This window comes from Stigmatopora argus, chromosome 6 (assembly GCF_051989625.1).
Source record: "Stigmatopora argus isolate UIUO_Sarg chromosome 6, RoL_Sarg_1.0, whole genome shotgun sequence".
Lineage (NCBI taxonomy): Eukaryota > Metazoa > Chordata > Actinopteri > Syngnathiformes > Syngnathidae > Stigmatopora > Stigmatopora argus.
In genome coordinates this window covers 18,209,881-18,230,996 of record NC_135392.1, presented here as the reverse complement: position 1 = coordinate 18,230,996, position 21,116 = coordinate 18,209,881, and the positions used below count along the sequence as shown (strand labels likewise).

General features: G+C 39.6%; 2 protein-coding genes across 5 annotated transcripts in view; one reads left to right on the top strand and one right to left on the bottom strand.

The window, feature by feature from the left end:
* Positions 1–14,162, bottom strand: part of pparg (peroxisome proliferator-activated receptor gamma) — a 44,262-nt gene extending 30,100 nt beyond the window's left edge. Inside the window, exon 1 of one of the 4 annotated variants that reach the window (XM_077602499.1) lies at positions 13,972–14,162. Coding sequence is in view for 2 of the 4 variants with exons in the window: in XM_077602497.1 (XP_077458623.1) it covers positions 13,972–14,143 (172 nt within the window). In the remaining 2 variants the exon portion in view is untranslated. Of the gene's footprint in view, positions 1–13,698 lie in introns of all 4 variants that reach the window. The other 3 variants (XM_077602498.1, XM_077602497.1, XM_077602502.1) reach the window with 3 other exon arrangements.
* The window catches only part of LOC144075469 (metalloproteinase inhibitor 4-like), a 77,628-nt gene that overhangs the window by 14,379 nt on the left and 42,133 nt on the right, over positions 1–21,116 (top strand). Inside the window, exon 3 of the mRNA XM_077602503.1 lies at positions 12,348–14,169. The gene's annotated coding sequence lies outside the window, so the exon portion shown is untranslated. The remainder of the gene's footprint in view (positions 1–12,347; positions 14,170–21,116) is intronic.

Sequence of the window (21,116 nt, the reverse complement as noted above, 5' to 3'; positions counted from 1 at the left end):
TTAATGACACGACAGTTCCAACTCTATATGCATTCATTCATTTTCTGAACCGCTTATCCTCACAAGCATCGTGGGGGGTGCTGGAAGCTATCCCAGCTGACTTCGGGCATGAGGCAGGGGACACATTGAATCTGTGGCCAGCCAATCGCAGGGCACAAGGAGACAGACAACAATTCATGCTTACACTCATTTCTAGGGTCAATTTCGAGTGTTCAATCAGCCTATATTTTTGGGGGGAATGTGGGAGGAAACCATATACCTGGAGAAAACCCATGCAAGCCAAGGTAGAACATGCAAACCCCACACAGGAGGACCGACCTCAGACCCCAGAACTGTCAGGGCGACATGCTAACCACTCAACCACCGGGCCGCCAGCTCTATACGTATGTTCAAATTTTAAACAGAAGCTTGGAAAAAAAGATATGTAACTAATAGATTTTCTCACTTCGCTGAACAGGATTTTTTTATGGCATACTGTTCTGCATACTTTTTAATAACTTGATTTTTCTTTCTGGCTCCTTCCAGCGGTAGTAAGTTGCGAGTTTGGAAGCGGCCTGTGGGCGTGCTATTTCCCGTAGGGGGAACTCCAACTCCAGTGCCTACTAGATAATATGTAGACATACTTGAGACTGTGTCTCCATTGATATACACAGATCTAGTCGTGGGTAAAAGGATAAACATGTATTCAAAATGTCCAGCAAAGATCGAACAGTGGAACCGCACACAAATTCAATGTATCAAGCAGGTGCTAATGTAATTTAAACACTTACTAATGTACTGAAAAGGCCAATAGGTATGTTTTTTAACCAGTGTTGTTCAGTTGATTTTCTACTGCAATTGTGGGTGTTTAAAATAGTTCGTTCAGAGAAAGCAGCCAAACAGAAAAGGGTTCAGTAGAGACAGAGAGAAAGGAAGAAGAGACAAAGGAACAGAATGAATTGTGATGCAAAAGAAAGGACAAAACATGATTAAATACATATGCCACTCAGTAAGAGTAGCGTTGCTGTCTTTATCCCAACGCTCACCAAGGAGATACATGTGAGTAGGGATACCTCATAACTGAAGGAAAGGAAGAGGGAAGACAGGTACAATAAATTTATGAAGGGTATAGGTGAATTAACACGCATTGTATGTAATACGTAGGAACCCGGTATTAGAAAAAAAACACTGATATTAATGCAAAACGAAGATAACTGTAACAGTCATACCTCTTTTTTCAAAATTATTAGCACAAGAATGCTCTTTGTTTTCTACATTCTACTGAGATATCACAATGTCTTTCTTTGTATGCCACTAATAATGTAAATGATATCATGTTTGGGCCAGAAAGTACAGAGAAAAATCTAAGGAAATAGTTTTAACTGTATTTTGTTGTTGTTTTGTATTTTCTTGTTTTGTGGGAAAACTTTAGCAAGTGTTATTCCGTGAAGAAACACTGTTTTAGCCCACACACTATCCAAAATTTTGGAAGTTGGTTTTATTTTCTTACTTCCAAGCAATTTGTTTTAAAGTAACATATATTTTATTTTTGTAATTCTAAGAATTTTCCTGGGCTTGTAAAACCTGGATTGGGGGTGTATGGTCACGGTGTGGTTTATCTTACAGTTGTGGTCAAAAGTTTACATACACTTGTGAAGAACATAATGTCATGGCTCTCTTGAGTTTCCAGTTATTTCTACAACTCAGATTTTTCTCTGATAGAGTGATTGGAACAGATAATTCTTTGTCACAAAAAACATTCATGAAGTTTAGTTCTTTTATGACTTTATTATGGGTGAACAGAAAAAAGTGATCAAATCTGCTGGGTCAAAAATATACATACACCAGCGCTAATATTTGGTAACATGTCCCTTGGCCATTTTCAATTCAATTAGGCGCTTTTGGTAGCCATCCACAAGCTTCTGGCAAGCTTCTGGTTGAATCTTTGACCACTCCTCTTGACAGAATTGGTGCAGTTCAGTTAAATTTGATGGCTTTCTCACATGGACTTGTTTCTTCAGCATTGTCCACAAGTTCTCAATGGGGTTTAAGTCAGGACTTTGTCAGTCAGGACCCAACTGCGCCCAAGACCCAATCTTCGGGCTGATGACTTTAAGTTATCTTGAAGAATTTGAAGGTAATCCTCCTTCTTCATTATCCCATTTACTCTCTGTAAAGCACCAGTTCCATTGGCAGCGAAATAGCCCCACAGCATAATACTACCACCACCGTGCTTGACGGTAGGTATGGTCTTATCTTTGTCCATGTGATCAGCAGCAAACTTCAGTCGAGCCTTAAGGTGCCACTTTTGGAGCAAGGGCTTCCTTCTTGCACAGCAGCCTCTCAGTCTATGGAGATGAAAAACACGCTTGACTGTGGACACTGACACCGGTGTTCCAGCAGCTTCTAATTCTTGGCAGATCTGCTTTTTGGTGATTCTCGGTTGAATCTTCACCCTCCTGACCAATTTTCTCTCAGCAGCAGGTGATAGCTTGCGTTTTCTTCCTGATCGTGGGTTTTATACTTTATACTTACAAACAATTGTTTGCACTGTTGCTCTTGGGACCTGCAGCTGCTTTGAAATGGCTCCAAGTGACTTTCCTGACTTGTTCAAGTTAAGAATTTCCTTTTTCAGATCCATGCTGAGCTCCTTTGACTTTCCCATTGTAGCATTTGTGGGCGTTTGCATCCAATGGACCCTATTTAAATGGCCTCAGCGAAGTCACCAGCTGTAGTCACTCAATCACTCACAAGAAGTTAAGAGGCCATGCTATGAAGCTCATTTCACTGACACAACTTTCTAAGTCACCAAAATTGCTAATTCGGGTTGCTGTATGTATATTTTTGACCCAGCAGATTTGATCACTTTTTCTGTTGACCCATAATAAAGTCATAAAAGAACCAAACTTCATGAATGTTTTTTGTGGCAAAGAAGTATCTGTTCCAATCACTCTATCAGAGAAAAATCAGAGTTGTAGAAATAACTGGAAACTCAAGAGAGCCATGACATTATGTTCTTCACAAGTGTATGTAAACTTTTGACCACAACTGTATATACCATCAAATCTGCTCCAATTGCAATTATGACGCGAACCATGATGTTAAACACAATCAATATACCTTATCAAACTATATCCTTTTAAATATAAACAATATAAAGGTAAGGGCCAAAGTTCACAGATCAAGGCTTCAATCCTGGGCTCTGGCCTTCCTGTGTGGACTTGGCATGTTCTTCCTGTGTCTGAGGCACTTTTCTCCAGGTACTCCTACATTTCAAAAACATGAATGGTATGCTGCCTGCTTCCCTGCACAAGGGTCCCTACCCCCACTTGCATCCAAACCTAACAATGAGTACGGTGAAAAATGAATGAATGAATAAAACATAAGTAAGTTAGAAGACCTAAAATAATATCTATCCCAGTGGTTCTTAACCTGGGTTCGATCGAACACTAGGGGTTCGGTGAGTCGGTCTCAGGAGTTCGATGGAGCCTCTGCTGTGGAGGTCAAGACACATCGACTCATCATGGCTATTCAAGATAACATGGCCCGCTTGACTTTGACTGGCTGCAAATGATCACGCGACATTGCTTGCCCAATCGGTGCTGCGAGGAATTTATATATCTTGAATTTTTACAAAATTATATTTTATTTTTCACTAAAGTAGGGTTCGGTGAATGCACATATGAAACTGGTGGGGTTCGGTAGCTCCAACAGGGTTAAGAACCACTGATCTATCCATTTTCTATAACTTTTATCCTAATTAAAGTTTTAGTGGCGTGGGATCACACCACAACAGTTTTGCCAGCCAGTTGCAGCGCACACGTAATCATTGACAACAACATTCATGCTTAGGGACACTTTTTAGATTCAATGAACCTATAGTGGATTCTATGGAACATAGGACGCAACACAGAATGAACCAGAAACAGTCAATTTTAAGGTTGATACACTCACACACATGATCTCATTGTAAAATGTAGTTCTATGGCTGAACAAAAGTCCTGAAAAGTAGGTATCTATGTGGCACTAGAAATTTGAATTAACTACCCTGATCAGTGAGAAAATGGTTTTATTGCTAGTGTTTGCAGTTATTACCGTATATACTCGCATATAAGGCGCACCCTTAAAATTGCCTTAAAATTATTGAATTCTACAGTTTCTTGCGTATAAGCCACCGCCTGATTCACAATTTTCACCTCCATATTTATGGTTTTAATAGGGAGTACAAATGTGTAAGTTTGAAGTCATCGCACGTGGTATTTCTGAGATACTGTATGAATCAAAAGCATATTATTAGGGTCAATATCATAAGGAAGTTAATATGCCTGTCTTTGTAAATGCAAAATATCAAATTATTCAATTTGAAAAAAGACATGTCTATCTTGATGAAAACCTGATGCTTTTTAATGACAGAAATTAAAATTTTCTTAGAAGTTTATGATGTTGTGCTAGCCACATTGGTTCTAATGTCGAAGTATTTATTATAACTGCAATAGTCACTTTCGAACAATAAATAAAAAGAAAAATACATCAAAATCGGAATTTTGTTTGAATTCATAATCACAAATGTACAATCATTTCCTTTCTGTGTTCGGAAAGGGAGGGTGTTGCCTGCACGTAGAAAAAAGGAAGTAACGTAAGCACAAACAGGAAGTGTGTCCATAGCGGTATAGTGTTCACCAAGTCACTGGGTGCAAAAATAGCATGGGATACGCATTACGCAGGTATCAAGGCTGATATTTTAACGATCGACCGCATGACCTTCGATCAGCCTTAACAACTATTGGGATGTGAATTTTGAATTGAATGCTTTTATTGTCATTATAAAAGTATAACGAGATTTAAATCTTTGACAACATAGTCACAAATAACAAGAGACAGACAAATAAATAATAAATAAATAAATAAGTAGTCCAAGTGAAGTAAGCAGAGTGAAGAGGGCTTGTACCGTCTGAAGTCCAGGATGAGTTCCATGGTGTGCTGACATGGTAAACAAGCACATTTATCAAGGCTTTTCGCATCTGGCCAGTCAGAGCTGCGATGGGCTGGCGACGTCATGAGCGAGCAGTGGCAAGCACAAGTGAGTTTTTTCATGCAAGATACGTTTTTTTCCCCTTGAATTTCATTCATAAACGTCAAAATACATTTTGTTTAGCGTTTTATCTGTTTATCTTTTCTCGTTTTTTAAATTAATGACCGTATCGGCTGCATTGTCTTGCGTTATGAAGTCATGGCATTATGGTGTTATAGCATTTCGTCTTTGTCACCTTGCAGTTTCGTACATACCGAATTTTTATGCGCATATAAGCCGTACCTTCGATTCAGTCATCATTTTTTTGTCCGACAAACGCGGCTTATATGCGAGTAAATATGGTATATATAATCTGAATTATAACAAAATCCAACAATGACATTAAAAGCCTACAAAAAAAATCAACATTATCTAAATGAGCCCTGATTAAGCAAAATCAAAGGTTGGCTTTCTACAAAAACTGACAATAACAGAACCAAATCACTGCACAAAATTTACGGGCACCTATTAAGCGTATGACTTTGTTATTGTGCTATTAATCTTGCTTATCTAATGTGAAAAAACAGAAAGGCAAACATGTCTTCTGAAGGACGCCACTGGCAAGCCATGTGAGGAGGAAACATAAACATATGATGGTATGCTATCTGAGACACACCCATCATTTACGACGACAGTGCAAAGTTTCAGCCGTTTATTCACGCTACTGAGATACCTAGGGGCAATTCAGCCTACCATACACGTCTTTGGAATGTGTGAGGAAACCAAAGTACCCGGAGAAAACCCACACAGGCCCGGGCAGAACACGGAAATGCCACACAGGTGGACCGATCTGGATGAGCGGGTGAGTTTTGGAGTCCAGGGTTTGATCCAAAGTCAGTCCTCAGCTGGGATAGGCTCCAACACCCCCTGCAACCCTTGTGAGGATAAGCGGTTCAGAAAATGAATGAATGAACGAATGAACGAACGACTATATGACTTTCTACCAGTCCTCTTCTGCATCATCCAAATGCTATCTGGCAAACTTCAGATGGGCTCGGACATTTAGTGACTGAGGGTCAGTCTGGCACTGCAGAATTTGAGTCCCTGGCGGTGTGGTATGTTAATGATGGTCCCCACTCTCCACAGGTCATTCCTTCTGTGTGGTTCTACAATCCTTGTTCTTGTGATAATTTTTACCCGACGGGCTGAAATCTTGTGGGAGCCCCGGGTCTAATGATTGTGCTCACAATTTTTTTCTTTACACCAAGCGCTTGCCAATTGCAGATTCCAAGTTCGTAACTTGGTGCAGGTCTATTACTCTGATTTTGGTGTCCTTTGATCTCCGGTTTTGGCCATGGTTTAAAGTGTGACCCTTTAAGCCTATGGACAGGAGTCTTTTATAGTACTGTGATTCTTCACCACTTCACGGCTTCGGTACAACTCAAAATACTCGACAGCAAACTCCGCTATCGCAAAAACACTTTAAATGATTAGTTATCTGTTGAAAAGTTAGCTGTTGACTTGAATTATTTGCTTTATGATTTTTAAAAAAATCTTGTCATTGTTTTGATGTACCGTATTTTCAAACCTATAGGACGCACCATGCGCCTGAAAGGATGGGTCTCAGTTGCGGGTGTATATTCTCTTTTTGTCAACACAAACAGCAGTTCGTTTCAAAGGACGAGCTGCAATGGTTGTGGTAGCATGACACACACGTTAGCATGCATGCTAGCGTATTTGTTAAAAAGGCAAGAATAGCAAAACTAAGTTTAATTTTGTTTTATTGATGTAATGTGTATTCACGAAAATATAAGTAAAAGTATTCAAACATCTACAAATCTGTCAAAAGGCTCATCTTCTGTATCCAACATAAAGAGTTCGGCCAAGTAGGCAAGTTCGCCAACAATACTGGGTTCCATCCAATGTTCCCTCTACTTGTTTGTTTGTCTGGGCAGAAAGACAACCTCCCTGAGCACACTGAGTACCGGTGTGAGCAACATCATCATTGCTCGCTATGGGCACACACCAGTATCACACCTGCCATAAGCAGGTGCATGTCTACTACACATAAATGATTTAGTAATGATAAAATGTAATGATTAATATCTATGAATGGGCAGCCTGGCGGATGAGTGGTTCACGCGTCGTCCTCACAGCGAAGAAAAAAATAAAATAGATAAAAAAATAAAAAATAAATAATAATTGGGATTTTATTTTGTGCACTCCATATGATTTGCTGTGTGCAGAGAAGACAAGAGTAGTGCGCAATTGCACACATGCGCAGCTTAGAGGGAACATTGGTTCCATCTCATTGTCAGGGTCAGAGTTGTCACTGTGGAGGTTTGGAATAGTGATTCAAGCTTTGACGGAAGCTCAAACTACAGTGGTCGGCGACACTTTGGCCCAGACATCGACAATCCATTCTAAATTGTCATGTAACTCGTGCGACGCTGTCTGCCCGTCTTCATGAGGAGGTTTAAAAACGCTATTACCACACGGAGGGCATCTGCCTCGCGACTTGTCTGGGATGTTTTGTATGGATTTACCGTAATGCTTGGAGCACGCGGGGAGGCTATTTTTAGGGTGAACGTCCGCTGGGTTGAGTAGTGTGTCGGCAAGAAATGAATCCAGTTACTCAAGCGGTCAGGGTCATACAAAATGTTGAATTTAGTGTAAAAACAAGGTGCACCAACTGATTGGGTGCCCCATCCATTTTAGATTTTTTCTTAGACTTTTAAGTGTGCCCTATAGGTGTGAAAATACGGTATTTAGAGTTGTTGTGTTTTTTCATCAAGGTCAGTATAGAATGCCCTCCTCCCAAACTATCTATGAACTAACTGACTGAACAGACATACTCCTCTGAGGGAGCCTTTCTATTTCCCAAAATGGTTTCAACAAAACCCTATATTGTGCAAGATGCCAGTATGACCCTTCTGAGACCTTTTGTAACGCTTTCTAAATAAAGACTATCCTTCAATATGTATCATTCTGACTTCCTATATTTAAAAATAGCCCTGTTACATTAGTGCTGAGATTTTAGATTTGCTGCACCAACCACCGCCCTCCCCCACCCAAATTCAGGTTAACAAATACAAAGTAAAACTTGGATTTGTTGCCATTGCAATATTCTAATTACATTATATCTGCCAGCTCAGGAAGATGGAGGAGGAAACAATTTAACAATTATTGTTTGACTCACTGAAATAACATTCCCCTTTGTGCTTTCTTTGATGATATATGTCATCACCAATGAAAGCTACATGTCATTTGGGCAAACCTCCAGTGAGGTGTGTAAGTTTGAACAGTTCCTTTTGCCTTTCTGGGGAAACTGGCTGCTCCTGCAAGTAGTTGTGACATACTTAGGTATTACATTTGACAGAGTGAGAAGATTTTAGTTGGAAAGTAACACAAAAGTAATGGAAAAAGGTCAGACGGACATTGGTAAATCTATCTTCTTTTATATGTACAGGTAAGGGTTTATGTTCTTTTTAATATCAATTTAAACCTTCTCAACTGTCATACAAACTACAAAGCAATGACAAGAATAATAAAGCTGACATATGCCTTGTAACCAGTTCAGGGTGTACCCAGCCTCTGTCTCGACATACAGCTGGGATGCATGGCATGAGAGATGGGTGGTGGATACATGGATAGTTGTTATATGGATGAATGGAATTACAATTTTTAAACAAAGTTTTGTTTTGGTCCCAACTGGGATGTTCTTTATTTCTCCTGATACCAAACAATCTTTGAAGCTTTAATTTTCCGGCTTTCTAATTTTCTTTCCCAACATTAACTTGAATCACCTTCTACAGAAACAAAACACGTATGTAAACACAGTACTTAATAAAATCCACATTTTGAATGTTCAAAAGTTTCATGATAAAAAACATCACTTAAAGAACTTTGCTCTCTTTGCCGATATGCAAATGAACATACATAAACGTAAAATATAGACAATGAAAGGTATGTGGCTCATATGTTATAATCCCATTGCACCATCTCCAGCTCTTACTTTTTTATGGTGAGGTGAGGCAGAATATTTGCAGCTTGGAATCACCTAGTATTTCAAGTGAAAATATTTACAAAATGTTCATTAATGACTGCTTTTGTAGGTTATACATGTGACACCCCGTCTTGTGCATTGACAATTGTTCAGTGCATTTAACTCTGGGATATCCTCCTACTCCACTTTTACCCGTAAAACAATGTAAAAAGGAATTCAATTATGTTGCTTGTTTTGAAAAAAGACAAAATCACTATTTCGGAATAATTGCCACAGAAAAGGTTAAATATTGTGACTAAATCAATAAGGCTATGTGAGACCACATCTTGAAGTGAAACAAATCGGACATTGTTGCCTTTAACTTTCTGTGTGAGATTCATTCATGACAGTATTAGTGTGCCAAGTTAGAAGTGGAATTTTAAAATCCTATTTGGGCCACTTCTCTATATGTTTTAGATTTAGTTTAGAATGTGACAGTGGTCTAAACAGTCTAGTGACTTCATATTCGAATTCATGCAATAATGACGACAATCAACAACAACAAGGTGAAATAGCGTTGGTTAACTTGGAATATATTTCTTTCAATAAGTCATTTAGTCAATCAATCCAAACCCAAACTAAGACAAGTAACCAACCGACCAACCAAACAAATAATCAATCAATTTTACTACATAGGAGACACAAAGACATACACACAGAATAAAAGATGACATCAATGACCTGAGGCTCCGGGAGCCATCTGCACCAGGACCAGGCAGCGACCACGACTGCGGGCCATGGGAAAATAATGAGGGGTGGGTCTGTCATCTACAATACCTTCGCAAATCAACGTGAAGATGTAGCAGAACCATAGACTGTCTGTTTCAAATGATTCGCCTGTGATTTATACTTGAAACAGATTGATAATAGAAATATTTGCTCAAAATCCAATTAGTGAGACACAAGACTCAACTAACCATTCACTAAACTTGAAGAACAGAAATTAAAAGAGAAATGAGCTGGGAGACAAGAAACAACATTATTACATGACTGTCAAGTCAACAAAGTTCAAATAAACAGTAAACACACATTTAAAAATGTTTTCTTTGTAATATGAATCATTGCAGCTTCCAAGAAGTTATTTAAAGATAAACAAAACATTGTTTTAATTGAAAAAATAGTCTTAATTTGTCTGTACAGTGTTAAGTGGAATTTAGGGCTAAGATACTCAACTTCTAATTGTTTGCAAGCGTTTCATCTAGAGCTGGGCGATAAAACAATAAAGAAAATGATTGTCAAGTCATTTTTGTCAACAATAATAATAAAAACTTTCGATACAATTCAATAGATTTAAACTGCAATTATACCACCCCAACACTGCAAAGAACCAGGGCGCTGATGCGACATGAACTAGTGACTAGTTCCATACCAACGGTCAGGGGACGAAGAAGATGGTTAGCAATAGATCAGCTAACAGTGCATGAAAGCAAAAGGACTAAAACACAGCCAAAATGATTGATGCAGAACAACACTGAGCCGTCCCACAAAAAGATACAAGTGAAGTCTCCCTGTTGTTTTCTTTCTTTCTTTTTTAAGATATGCCTCTTAAATACCTGTGCACAAAAATTTCCTTAACCCCAAAATCAAAGTTACAAAAAAGTCCTGTAACCAATTAATTTTATAAGTAGAGGTACGACTATACAGTCGTATCTCAACTTATGAAATTAATTGGTTCCAGAACTTTTTCTTAACTTGAAAATTTCACAAGTAGTGCAGTACTTTATATGTAAGTTCTCTAATTTGTTCCACGGTCCTCACACAACTACCAACTAAACTCTAAAATTGGTCAGTGTCCCAAGTTTGTATGAAAGATGTGAGAAACACACGAAAATGAGAGAAAATGATAAGAAAATGATTTATTAATGTCTTAAAATGAATAACAAGCATACAAAATCTATCCGTGGTGAAACGCAGGGAAACAAGAGGAAGCTAACATTAGGCAACAGAGGCAGAGAGCACACGAATCAATGCACACAATCTAATATACATAAAATTAAGAATTCAAAACAATATTACATTGAAATTTCAATCTTATTCAGTAGCATTTTATGATTTCTTGGCATCTAATTTTTCACCCATTTTATTTATTGCCACTGCTTCCTACCTGTTTGGATTTAAGTTCCCCCTTCGGCGGTCCTCATTACTGACCACAAGCCCCATCGCCTGCTCCCACGACCAATGTTCCCTCTATTTTTTTGTCTGTCTGGGCAGAAAGACAACCTCCCTGAGCACACCGAGCACCGGTGTGAGCAACATCATCATTGCTCGCTATGGGCACACACCAGTATCACACCTGCCATAAGCAGGTGTATGTCTACTACACATAAATGATTTAGTAATAATAAAATGTAATGATTAATATATATGAATGGGCGGCCCGGCGGATGAGTGGTTCGCGCGTCGGCCTCACAGCTTAAAAAAAAGAAATTGGGATTTTATTTTGTCAGCTCCATATGATTTGCTGTGCGCAGAGAAGACGAGAGTAGTGCGCAATTGCGCACGCGCGCAGTTTAGAGGGAACATTGCCCACGACACAATTTCGGCCACCGCAGGCTACGGTTCAGGTTGAGGCTCAACTGTGAGTGCGTCGAGGCACTCGGCAGCCACAGCTTTCTCCAAGAAAAACTTCAAGACGACGAACCACGTACGGCGGTGAAAAAAACATAAGAGAATCTTGAAACATGAAGACATGTCCCCAAACTTTTTCTCACCACGGACCGGTAAAGCTCTTTCGATTTTCTCGCGCACCGGCTAATGGGAAGGGCAACAACTTAAGACAAAATTGTGTAGGCGTGGGGTCGGTGCACGAACGACACCCACAACGGGCAGAAAAAAACAAGCCCCAAGCATAATAGCAATTATTTATTATTATTATTATCATTATGATTATTATTATTATTATTATAACAACTTTTCTCATTTCAAGTAGGAGGGCAAGATTGAAAACGCAAATATTTTTTACTCTGATGGACCGGCACTAGGTAGCTCGCGGACCGATGGTTGGGGACCACTGGTCTCAGGCATTTGGCCACAGCTTCTTCCAAGCAGAAGTTTAAGCAGAGAAAAATGGAGGGTTGTTGTGAGAGAGTCAATCAGAGCCCAGTAGAGTGTAGCGATGTTCCAAAGTTAGAATAAATGCACCCGCGACAATATTTTCAAAATAAAATAACGGATAAGGAATGCATTTACTTTTCGGTGAACAGCCGATCGCAGGGCACAATCAGACGGACAACCACTCGCACTCACACCCATACGTAGGGGCAATTAAGAGTGTCCAATCAGCCTACCATGCATGTCTTTGGAATGTGGTAGGAAACCAGAGTACCTGGAGAAAACTCACGCAAACCCAGGGAGAAGATGCAAACTCCTCAAAGGAAGGTCCGGAGCTGGGACGGAAACCGGAGTACCTGGAGAAAACTCTCGCAAACCCAGGGAGAACATGCAAACTCCTCACAGGAAAGTGCGGAGCTGGGACTGAAACCTCGATCTCAGAACTGTGAGCCCGACGCACTAATCATTCAGCCACCGGGCCTCCTGTGCTGTAACAATCATATCTACTTTGTACTGAAATATATACATTTACTGAATATTTAACTTATTGCTGTTCATTGTGTTCAAATGAGAATTGTGTAAAGGTTATGATGTGTATTTAAGAAGCACTCGATTTTTATGTAATTTAGGGACTACTCAATGATAAAATAATGTGATTTATTGTTGTTGACCCTAATCTTGTTACCCTTTAAAAGGATGAACATGGGTCAATATAGTGGACAGACAAAATAGAAAACACAACTTTTTTTTGCAAAAACAAAAATAAGAGTTGTAAGAATGTAAATAAAATGTTTTTTTCCTTATGGACGGGTCGGCTACGCCAATGAAAACATTTTGATATGTGGCTGGATGCAAAGAGAAATCCACCATTAACAGACACCTCAGAATTTTGAGACCCTAGTCCAGATATTAGGTGATTGAAGTCTTTTCTTTGAACATTAGTTGTTGTTGTTTTTTTAAGGTATATTAAGCTTGAAAATATTGTGTAAACTAGACACTCTTCCACTTTGGAGCTAAAAAAAACTAAGACATTTTTCTTTATTATATTTAGAATGTATTATTTTGTATTATTATTATTATTATTATTATTATTTCTATCATTTATATGCTCTATTTTTTGTGGACATAGTGTGTTTGGTAATGGAAGTCACAATGTAAAAACCCGTCACTGAGATTTTATCAGACTGGGTTGCGATTTGTTGGGTTGGAATTTATTTCCTCACTTTGTCGAACACAACTTTAACTTTTTACAATTGAAATGTTTTTTGATGCACTTTAAACTAGTTATGAGAACTCATCAGTTCTTCAATAACATGATCTGAAATCATGTTGTGTTGTCAAATACAATATATTTAGCAATTGCTTATTTCTTCGTTTTTCTTTTGAAATAAATTAATGGATACATGATTTAACCAGTCTGCAATGACTCAGCAAACTTCATACAGTATACAATATAACAACATTTCAATGACTCATCATGAACAACATTGCTATCAACAGATTCTTGTCAGAAAAAAAAGTTGAGCAACACCTGCACATATTTTACCATATCCGTTTTGGAAAAGAAAACCTTCTAAAAATAAGAATAAAAAGGAAAAGAAAATTAACTTACCTAAATAACTGTGACCTGCGTGATAGCTTAAGTCTCTCCCTGGTGTTTGCATGTCAAAGTTACATTCAAAGTGTGGTTCAGGAGCACCTGACTGGCTGCCGCTCGTGCGTTCTTTGACCGCACCCCCAAACAGCGATCACAACCACCCACTGACCGCGCGCCCAGACGGTTCAGTCCACCCTCAAAGTACCGCTCGGTTCGGTCAGAAAACATTTTCTTTTTCCCCACTGAGCAGAAACCCCATTTAAAAGACCAACGTGTAAATGAGCTGACCTGAATTCCTGCTTCTTTCCAACCCGTCTCCTTTTTGGCTGCAGAGGACCCGTTCTACTTCGCCGCGGTAGTTTCTCCAATCTGTGGCCGCCTCTAGTCCACCGACTGCCGGCCTCTCGTCAATCACTACACGGGCTCCTCCTCCTCCGCCCATCCAGCTCGGAAGTGCCATTCAAGTCCTCAATTGCACAACTATCGGTAATCATTTCCGGGCGAAATGAGTCTAATAAGTTTGGCTCGTTTACTGCGTAATGTTTTTTGAAGTTGAAAAGTAAAGACAGAATGTAAAAATGTTAGGTAAGTGTGTAGGGAAATGCCTTAAATATTAATGTCTAACTAGTGAATTGGAAGCAATATTGTAACAATAGAATGAGATCAGAGAAAAATGAGGGCTATTTAAAACAATAGTTAATTTAATGAATGGATGTCATAATTTTATGAATTTCAGGATGTGCTTTAGTTTTCATCGCAAACCTTGTTCAATTAAAGCTTGGATTTAAAAAAATAATTAAGGGTGAATACGAGATTTAGTGTATATACCATGTGACAAATGGTGGTTCATTGTATGCAACTCACAAATTTCTTAAAACATCGATGACGGAGTAATTTCATTCATTCATTTTCCGTAACCGTTTATCCTCACAAGGATCGTGGGGGTGCTGAAACCTATCCCAGCTTTCTACAGCCTGAATTGGTGGCCAGCCAAATGCCAGAGAACTTTGGGGTGGTAGGGCAAAATAAAATTGCCAATGAAGGTCCTAACTATAGTTTAAACAGAACCAAATGTTTGAGCTGATGATGGATTTTGCATCTTCATTTACAAAAGACAACTTTGAAATACTGGTAGCCAGCAAAGATCAATTAAAAAAATACCCATGTTTTATTTAGGGACACCCTTAAGCCTCCTTCAAGTAAGGTGGCGTGCACACATACCGTTCCAACATTTGATATTGCGGCCCAAGTGCAATTGCATTAAGAGATTTTTGACATTAATTTTCTGAACCACTTATCCTCACAAGGTTTGCGGGGGGTGCTGGAACCTTTGCCACCTGACTTTTCAGGCACGAGGCGGTGGACACCCTGAATCGGTTGCCAGCCGATCGCAGGGAATGAGGAGACGGACAACCACTCACGCTCACACTCATGACAAGGGGAAATTTAGTGTTCAACCAGCCTACTCTGCCCGTTTTTGTGATTTGGGAGGAAACCATAGTACCTGGAGAAATCCCACGCAAGCCCAGGGAGAACATGCAATCTCCACACAGTGAGGAACGACCTGGGATCGAACCCTAGACCCAGAACTGTGAGGCTGACACGCTAACCACTCGGTCGCCGGGCCGCCACATTAAGAGCTTGAAAACGTTTTTTGTTTGTTTGTTTGGTTCGTTCCTTACACCGTCCGGTAGAGCTGGGCGATAACACGATAACAATAATTAGCGTGAAATAATTTTTGTCAATGATAATATTAAACTTTCAACAAAAATTTGATAATTTCAAACTGTAATTACACCACCCGACCACCACATAGAACGGGGACGCTGTTGCAAGATGAATGCTAGTTCCAGACCAACACTCAGGAGAAGAAGAGGATGACGAAGAAATGTGTTTTTTGCATGTGAGCAATGTGAGCAATAGAGGCTATACACGGAGCATGAACGCAAAGGGACAATAACACGGCCAAAATAAGAGATTGTGAGATGCAGGACAACACAGAGGTGATACACTAAAAGATCCAAGTAAATTCTCCCTGGCATTTTCTTTTATTTTAAATGTCTCATAAATACCTGTGCGCAAAGAGCAGCCTTATTGTAAATGTCCTTAACCCACTATCTTCATTTGAGGGAACCTGTAATATTTTTCTTACACTTGATATCAATTTTATTTGATTTTTTATGTAGATGGCCATATGTGAAGTAAATTCACTCAGTTTCTTTTTGTGAGGCTGAATATAGTCTGCTTGCCAATGGTGATGATGGCTTCAGTTGATTATTTTATCTATTTCATATTGCACGGCAACTTTTGGTTTGAAGGAAAATTTATGAAAATAAAGACGCCTGTCAAAATTTCTGCAAGTTTTATTCTATAATTTGCATCGTGTAAGGAGGGAGTTGTCTTATCTTTATTGCACAACAGAACAACAAAAATACTAAAATCATATTATTTCATATTCTCTTTTCTTATAAAGTAAGGTAACATAGTTAAGGAAAGAAATGTATTTACTTATTCACAGAAGTTTGAAGTTTCAAATTTGAAACAAAAAAGATGTGATAGTTATCGTGATAATTATTGATATCAACTGACAGTTTTTTTAGCTTTTTTTATCGTGATAACAATTTTTGTCATATCGCCCAGCTCTACCTTCCGGTCACCATTCTTTTCATGATTTTTTCCAACTTAAACTCAGCTTTTTTTAGTAGTAGTTTTTATACAATAGCATATTTAACTTTTAATATTGTTTCTATTAACATTAAGCTAGCGTGCACTCATCAAATTAAATGTATTTTCTACTTATTGCACAATGTGTAATTTTATTTATGTATGTTTAGCTCTACAGTTGACCTCACCTGAATGTTAATAAAGTACCTGAAAACTATCAAGATTAGACTTTTTTTGTTTGACAATGCTGGCAAATGTTGCTTTTGGTCAATTAAATATGACTTGTTTGATCACTGATATCTAGCTAAAAATATTTCAAGCTTGAATCTTGACCATAACATTGCCTTGCCCTAGTATGGAGTCTGATATTTGTTTAGAAAACAAAACAATAACATTCAAAAAGAGTCAGAAGGCAATGAAAATGACGGGCATCGAATGGCTTGGATTGGATTGGATTTGCCACTTACAGCACCTCACAGTTGTTCCAGTAATGGTTTTGATAACAGTACCCGAAGAATGTTTAGATGTCGCTGGCATTGACACTGTAGGAAACCAAGGACTTCTCATTTAAAGTCAAATAATTTCCAGGCAAACCTATTTTTATTCATCGACTAAGGAATTGACAGCTTTTCTGATAGATGATTGATCACTTATGAACATTCCAAATTCTCTTCCGGTTCACTCGCCTGACTTCAGTACAGGCAAGCGTGGGTTCGATTACCGCTCGGTAGCGGTATGATTGTCAGTGTGAATGATAGTTTGTATCTGTTGCCCTATGGCTGTGTGGCGACCAGTCTGGGGTGTTTGAAAAGATTGGGCTTTTTTAAAACTCAATCTTCTGTTTATTCAGAAAGTAAGCATAAAACCATGCCTGTCATTTTTTACGAAACCAGAAATGTGTGGGTCATACGATCAACAATTGTAATAGTTAAATGTGCAGCAAAGAGCCCCTTAAGTCAAAATTAATTCGCTTTCATGTGGGAACATGAGTCACTGAGATAAAATGTTTAAGCTTTAAAATAGTTTCCTTGTCTTTTCCCACATTTACAAACAAAACTTACCATTCTATTAAGAAAAAAGGTCATAATTCTACTGCTATATTAAAGAAATGGATAGCTGCTCACATGCAGTAAAGAGATCAACTACAATCTCAAATGGCTTACCATATATGCAATAGTGATATTATAGTCATACTTTTTTTTTAAATTAAGCGCTCATTCAATTTATCAATTGAAGCCTTTTATTGAGATTTAGTGACAAATATATTGTGGAATTATAAGTCATTTTATGATGCCAAATTCGAAGTAATTGTTGCAGTTCATCTATTTTCTGCAAAAACTGGTTTTGGAAACTCTACAAGAGGATTCAACATAAAACAAGTGTTGGAACTAAACTTTTTTATCGTTCCCTCGGGAGTATTTTTCTGAAGATTTTGTAATAACCAAGGAAAATATCCCAGCATTTTTTTTTTTACCCGTGGGTGGAATACTTTGAAAGTATTCTGTCATTTCCCGCTTGCATGAGACTCGCCTACGCACCTTTCAAATAAGGCAGCGTACACTCATTTCAATAATCATGCCAAATTTGAGCATACATTCTGATCAAAGACAGAAAGGCTTGATTCTCGGTTGCTCCTAATGTCAATAATGGGGGAACCAAATGCGACCACGGATCCCGACAGTTATCCGAGTGCTGGTGTTACACCCTGCATTCGATCTTGACACACAGGGGGAAATAATCAGAACAGCGACATGTTGTTGTTACTTCAATCCAAACTTTTACTGTAATCAATTAACACAAAAACCCATAACATACAATTCAACCCATATATATACATTATCAACACGTTAGAACCCAAAACATAATGTACAATTACACCTATATATATAAATATATATATATTCAACACTTTAGAACCCAAAACACAATGCACACACACACTCGTTCAACACACGGTCATAACTTGTCATATCTTTTCCCATTACAACTTCCAGTAGTCCTACTATTATTCAACAGGGCAAACAATGCAATATCAACAATATAACATCCTTTCTATGACCGTTATAGACACTGTCAACGATAATGGTGGCCGAAGGTAGCGTGCTAAATGCTATTCCATGTGCGTGCCCCGAGACTCTCACATTCACGCCCGTAATTCAAAAGTAAATAAACATTAATAACCATTATCTCTTTTCTCACACGCTAAACAGTGTATATTACAAACCCCAAACTCAAACAGCCTTTACAACAAACAGCATACCTTGACACACAGGGGGAAATAATCAGAACAGCGACATGTTGTTGTTACTTCAATCCAAACTTTTACTGTAATGATTCAACACACCTCCCGTGCTTCAAGCTATTTGCTAAGACATCAATAATCGAATACCGATCTACTTTAACATGCCCCACACTTGCCATGTGGATCCAAGGATCACCAATCGAACACCGATACACACATTCAATCCAAACTCGTCATAGCTTCTTTACATGCAATCGTTAATAAATCAAACACTCTAGCATGTCACACTAATAAATCAAACACTAGTATGTCACACTAATAGATCAAACACTCTAGTATGTCACACTCTCCCCCACAAAAATAAATGTCGTCCCGACATCAGTATATTCCAAATATCTTCCCCTTGTTGGTTGTAATGTTGAACAGTCTAGCGAACTTGTCATTTCACATCCTCTTCTGTAAACTGATACTCATGAAAACTCCAGGCGGCAAGGGCCACAGTTCAAATATAATCCACAACTCGTACGGTCCACGTTCACTGGATGGAAACTGTAATCACAGTCGTAACAGTCCATGTTCGCATAATACATGCCACCCTTGTAGGCTCAAGCCTGTTGGAGTCCATACATAAAGGGTGGTTGAATGTAATATGGCTGCAGGTGTACTAACCAAGGAACCACTCCTGGTGCAGGGTAAGCAGGTACCAGCTGATGTGGTGACTGAGTACTATAACAGGAGGGGACACCAAGCTGATCATAGGTCGTTCGTCGTGGTGGATGTCTCTCCCTTCTTGGCCGTTCATAAGTCAACGCCTCAGGTTCATTCACAGTGGTTGGCGGAGAGGTCTCTGATAAATGATCATCACGAGGATCTTCAACAGCCAGATTTGTTCCCTCACCAGGCAGGTCCTCCCGCTGATAGTCATCTTCTCGTTGTACTGGTCCGGAAGCAGGGCCCTTCACTCCGAGTCTCCGATTCGCTGACAGTGGCCTGTGCTTAGACTCCATCCCTTGGGCATCTCCCTCATTTAGCACCTGGAGGGGCTTGTAGTGAAAGTCATCTTCGTAACCACTGTCTTGGTCTGTCTCTTGAAGATGAGATACCGGCTGCTGTTTATTTCTCTCCATACTCTTGTCAATTTTTCCTCCTTCTGGTGTCAGGTTTTTTATCAGGATGCGCTCTCCTGGTTGTAGCACGGAGCTCCTCACTTTGGTGTCATAGTGCTTTTTACCTCGTTCTGCAGCGTTTCGTACACTCACGGTGGCAATGGTGTACGCCTCCTCCATCCCTTGTCTCCCTTTCTCCACTTTGGCCTTGTATAACTCCAGTTCATCGCGATAGGCGCGGGCTGCACGGGCGTCTACGAGCAGCTTCAAATTCTCCTGCTGGAGCCTCTTTATTTCTTCCTCCATGTTTTCCTGCTGGTGTCTGTTGTCCAGCAGTTGTTCATTCCTCTCTTCTAGCTCTTGTCTAAGTCGTCTGATCTTTGCCTTTGAATCGGCAGGTTCCACCATCAGGTGTTGCTGAGTTCCCACCTGCTGCTGCTGCATGCTGGGAGGATTGACGATGGCCAGTGGACTGGGTGTGCCACAAAGCACACGAACCACACCTTCCCTTTCCTGAGTTAGCTCTGCTATAGTCTCTTCTTTTAGTGGTCTGCCTCCTCGGATTTTACATCCAGCTTGGAAATGTTCTCCACTCCCACACCGATAACAATGTGTGCACTTCACATCTCGCCCTCCCTGCTGACAAGCAAAACACCTTCTTGGGACATAAGCAGGGCGGCTAGTGTTCCAGGGGGGTGCTGGGGGCTTGCTGTAGTAATTTTGTTTTGCAAAAGGTGGCTGGGGCTCCCTAACTGGTCTTCTAACTGAAGGTGGGAGGTAGGACTGAGGCTGAAACATAGCCTGCTGTAGTGTCTTTCTGATCTGAGCTATCTCTGCACTGAGATCTTTAAGAGAAGCAACACTTGCCTTAAGTTCAGTCAACTCCGCTCGTACCTCACGGGACACTTTTGGTTTTTCTTCTCCAGGGCAATTGGTAGGTCGTAGTTCTTCTAAGTGCACCTTGCTAATATGTGTCGCTGCCTGTGGGGTACTAAACTTCTTTTTATTTCTCCTTTCTGTTTCATTAGCACAGGCTACATTTAACCGCTCTAGCAAAAGCTCATCTGAAGTCTTACAGTTCAGCAAGAGAGGCTGCATATCTACTCTAACACTGTCACTCTGGAGACCAGTGAGTATCGTGTGCAAGCACATACGCTGGACTAAACTTGGGTTGTACTGGATTCCTGATTCTGATTCTCGAGATGCAAACAGTACCTTCTGCCTAAGAACTAAGACTCGCATTAAGAAACTTTGAGGAGTCTCTTTGATATGCTGCACTTCTGAAGCTAACTGCACATAGAGGTCGGTAGCACTCCTTTCCTGAAAATGAGCGCGTAGGATGCGTTTGAGTGTGGGAAGAGTGAGGTTAGGTTTCTCTTCCAAATAATTACGTAGCTGCAAACTGGGGGAGATAGCTCTGA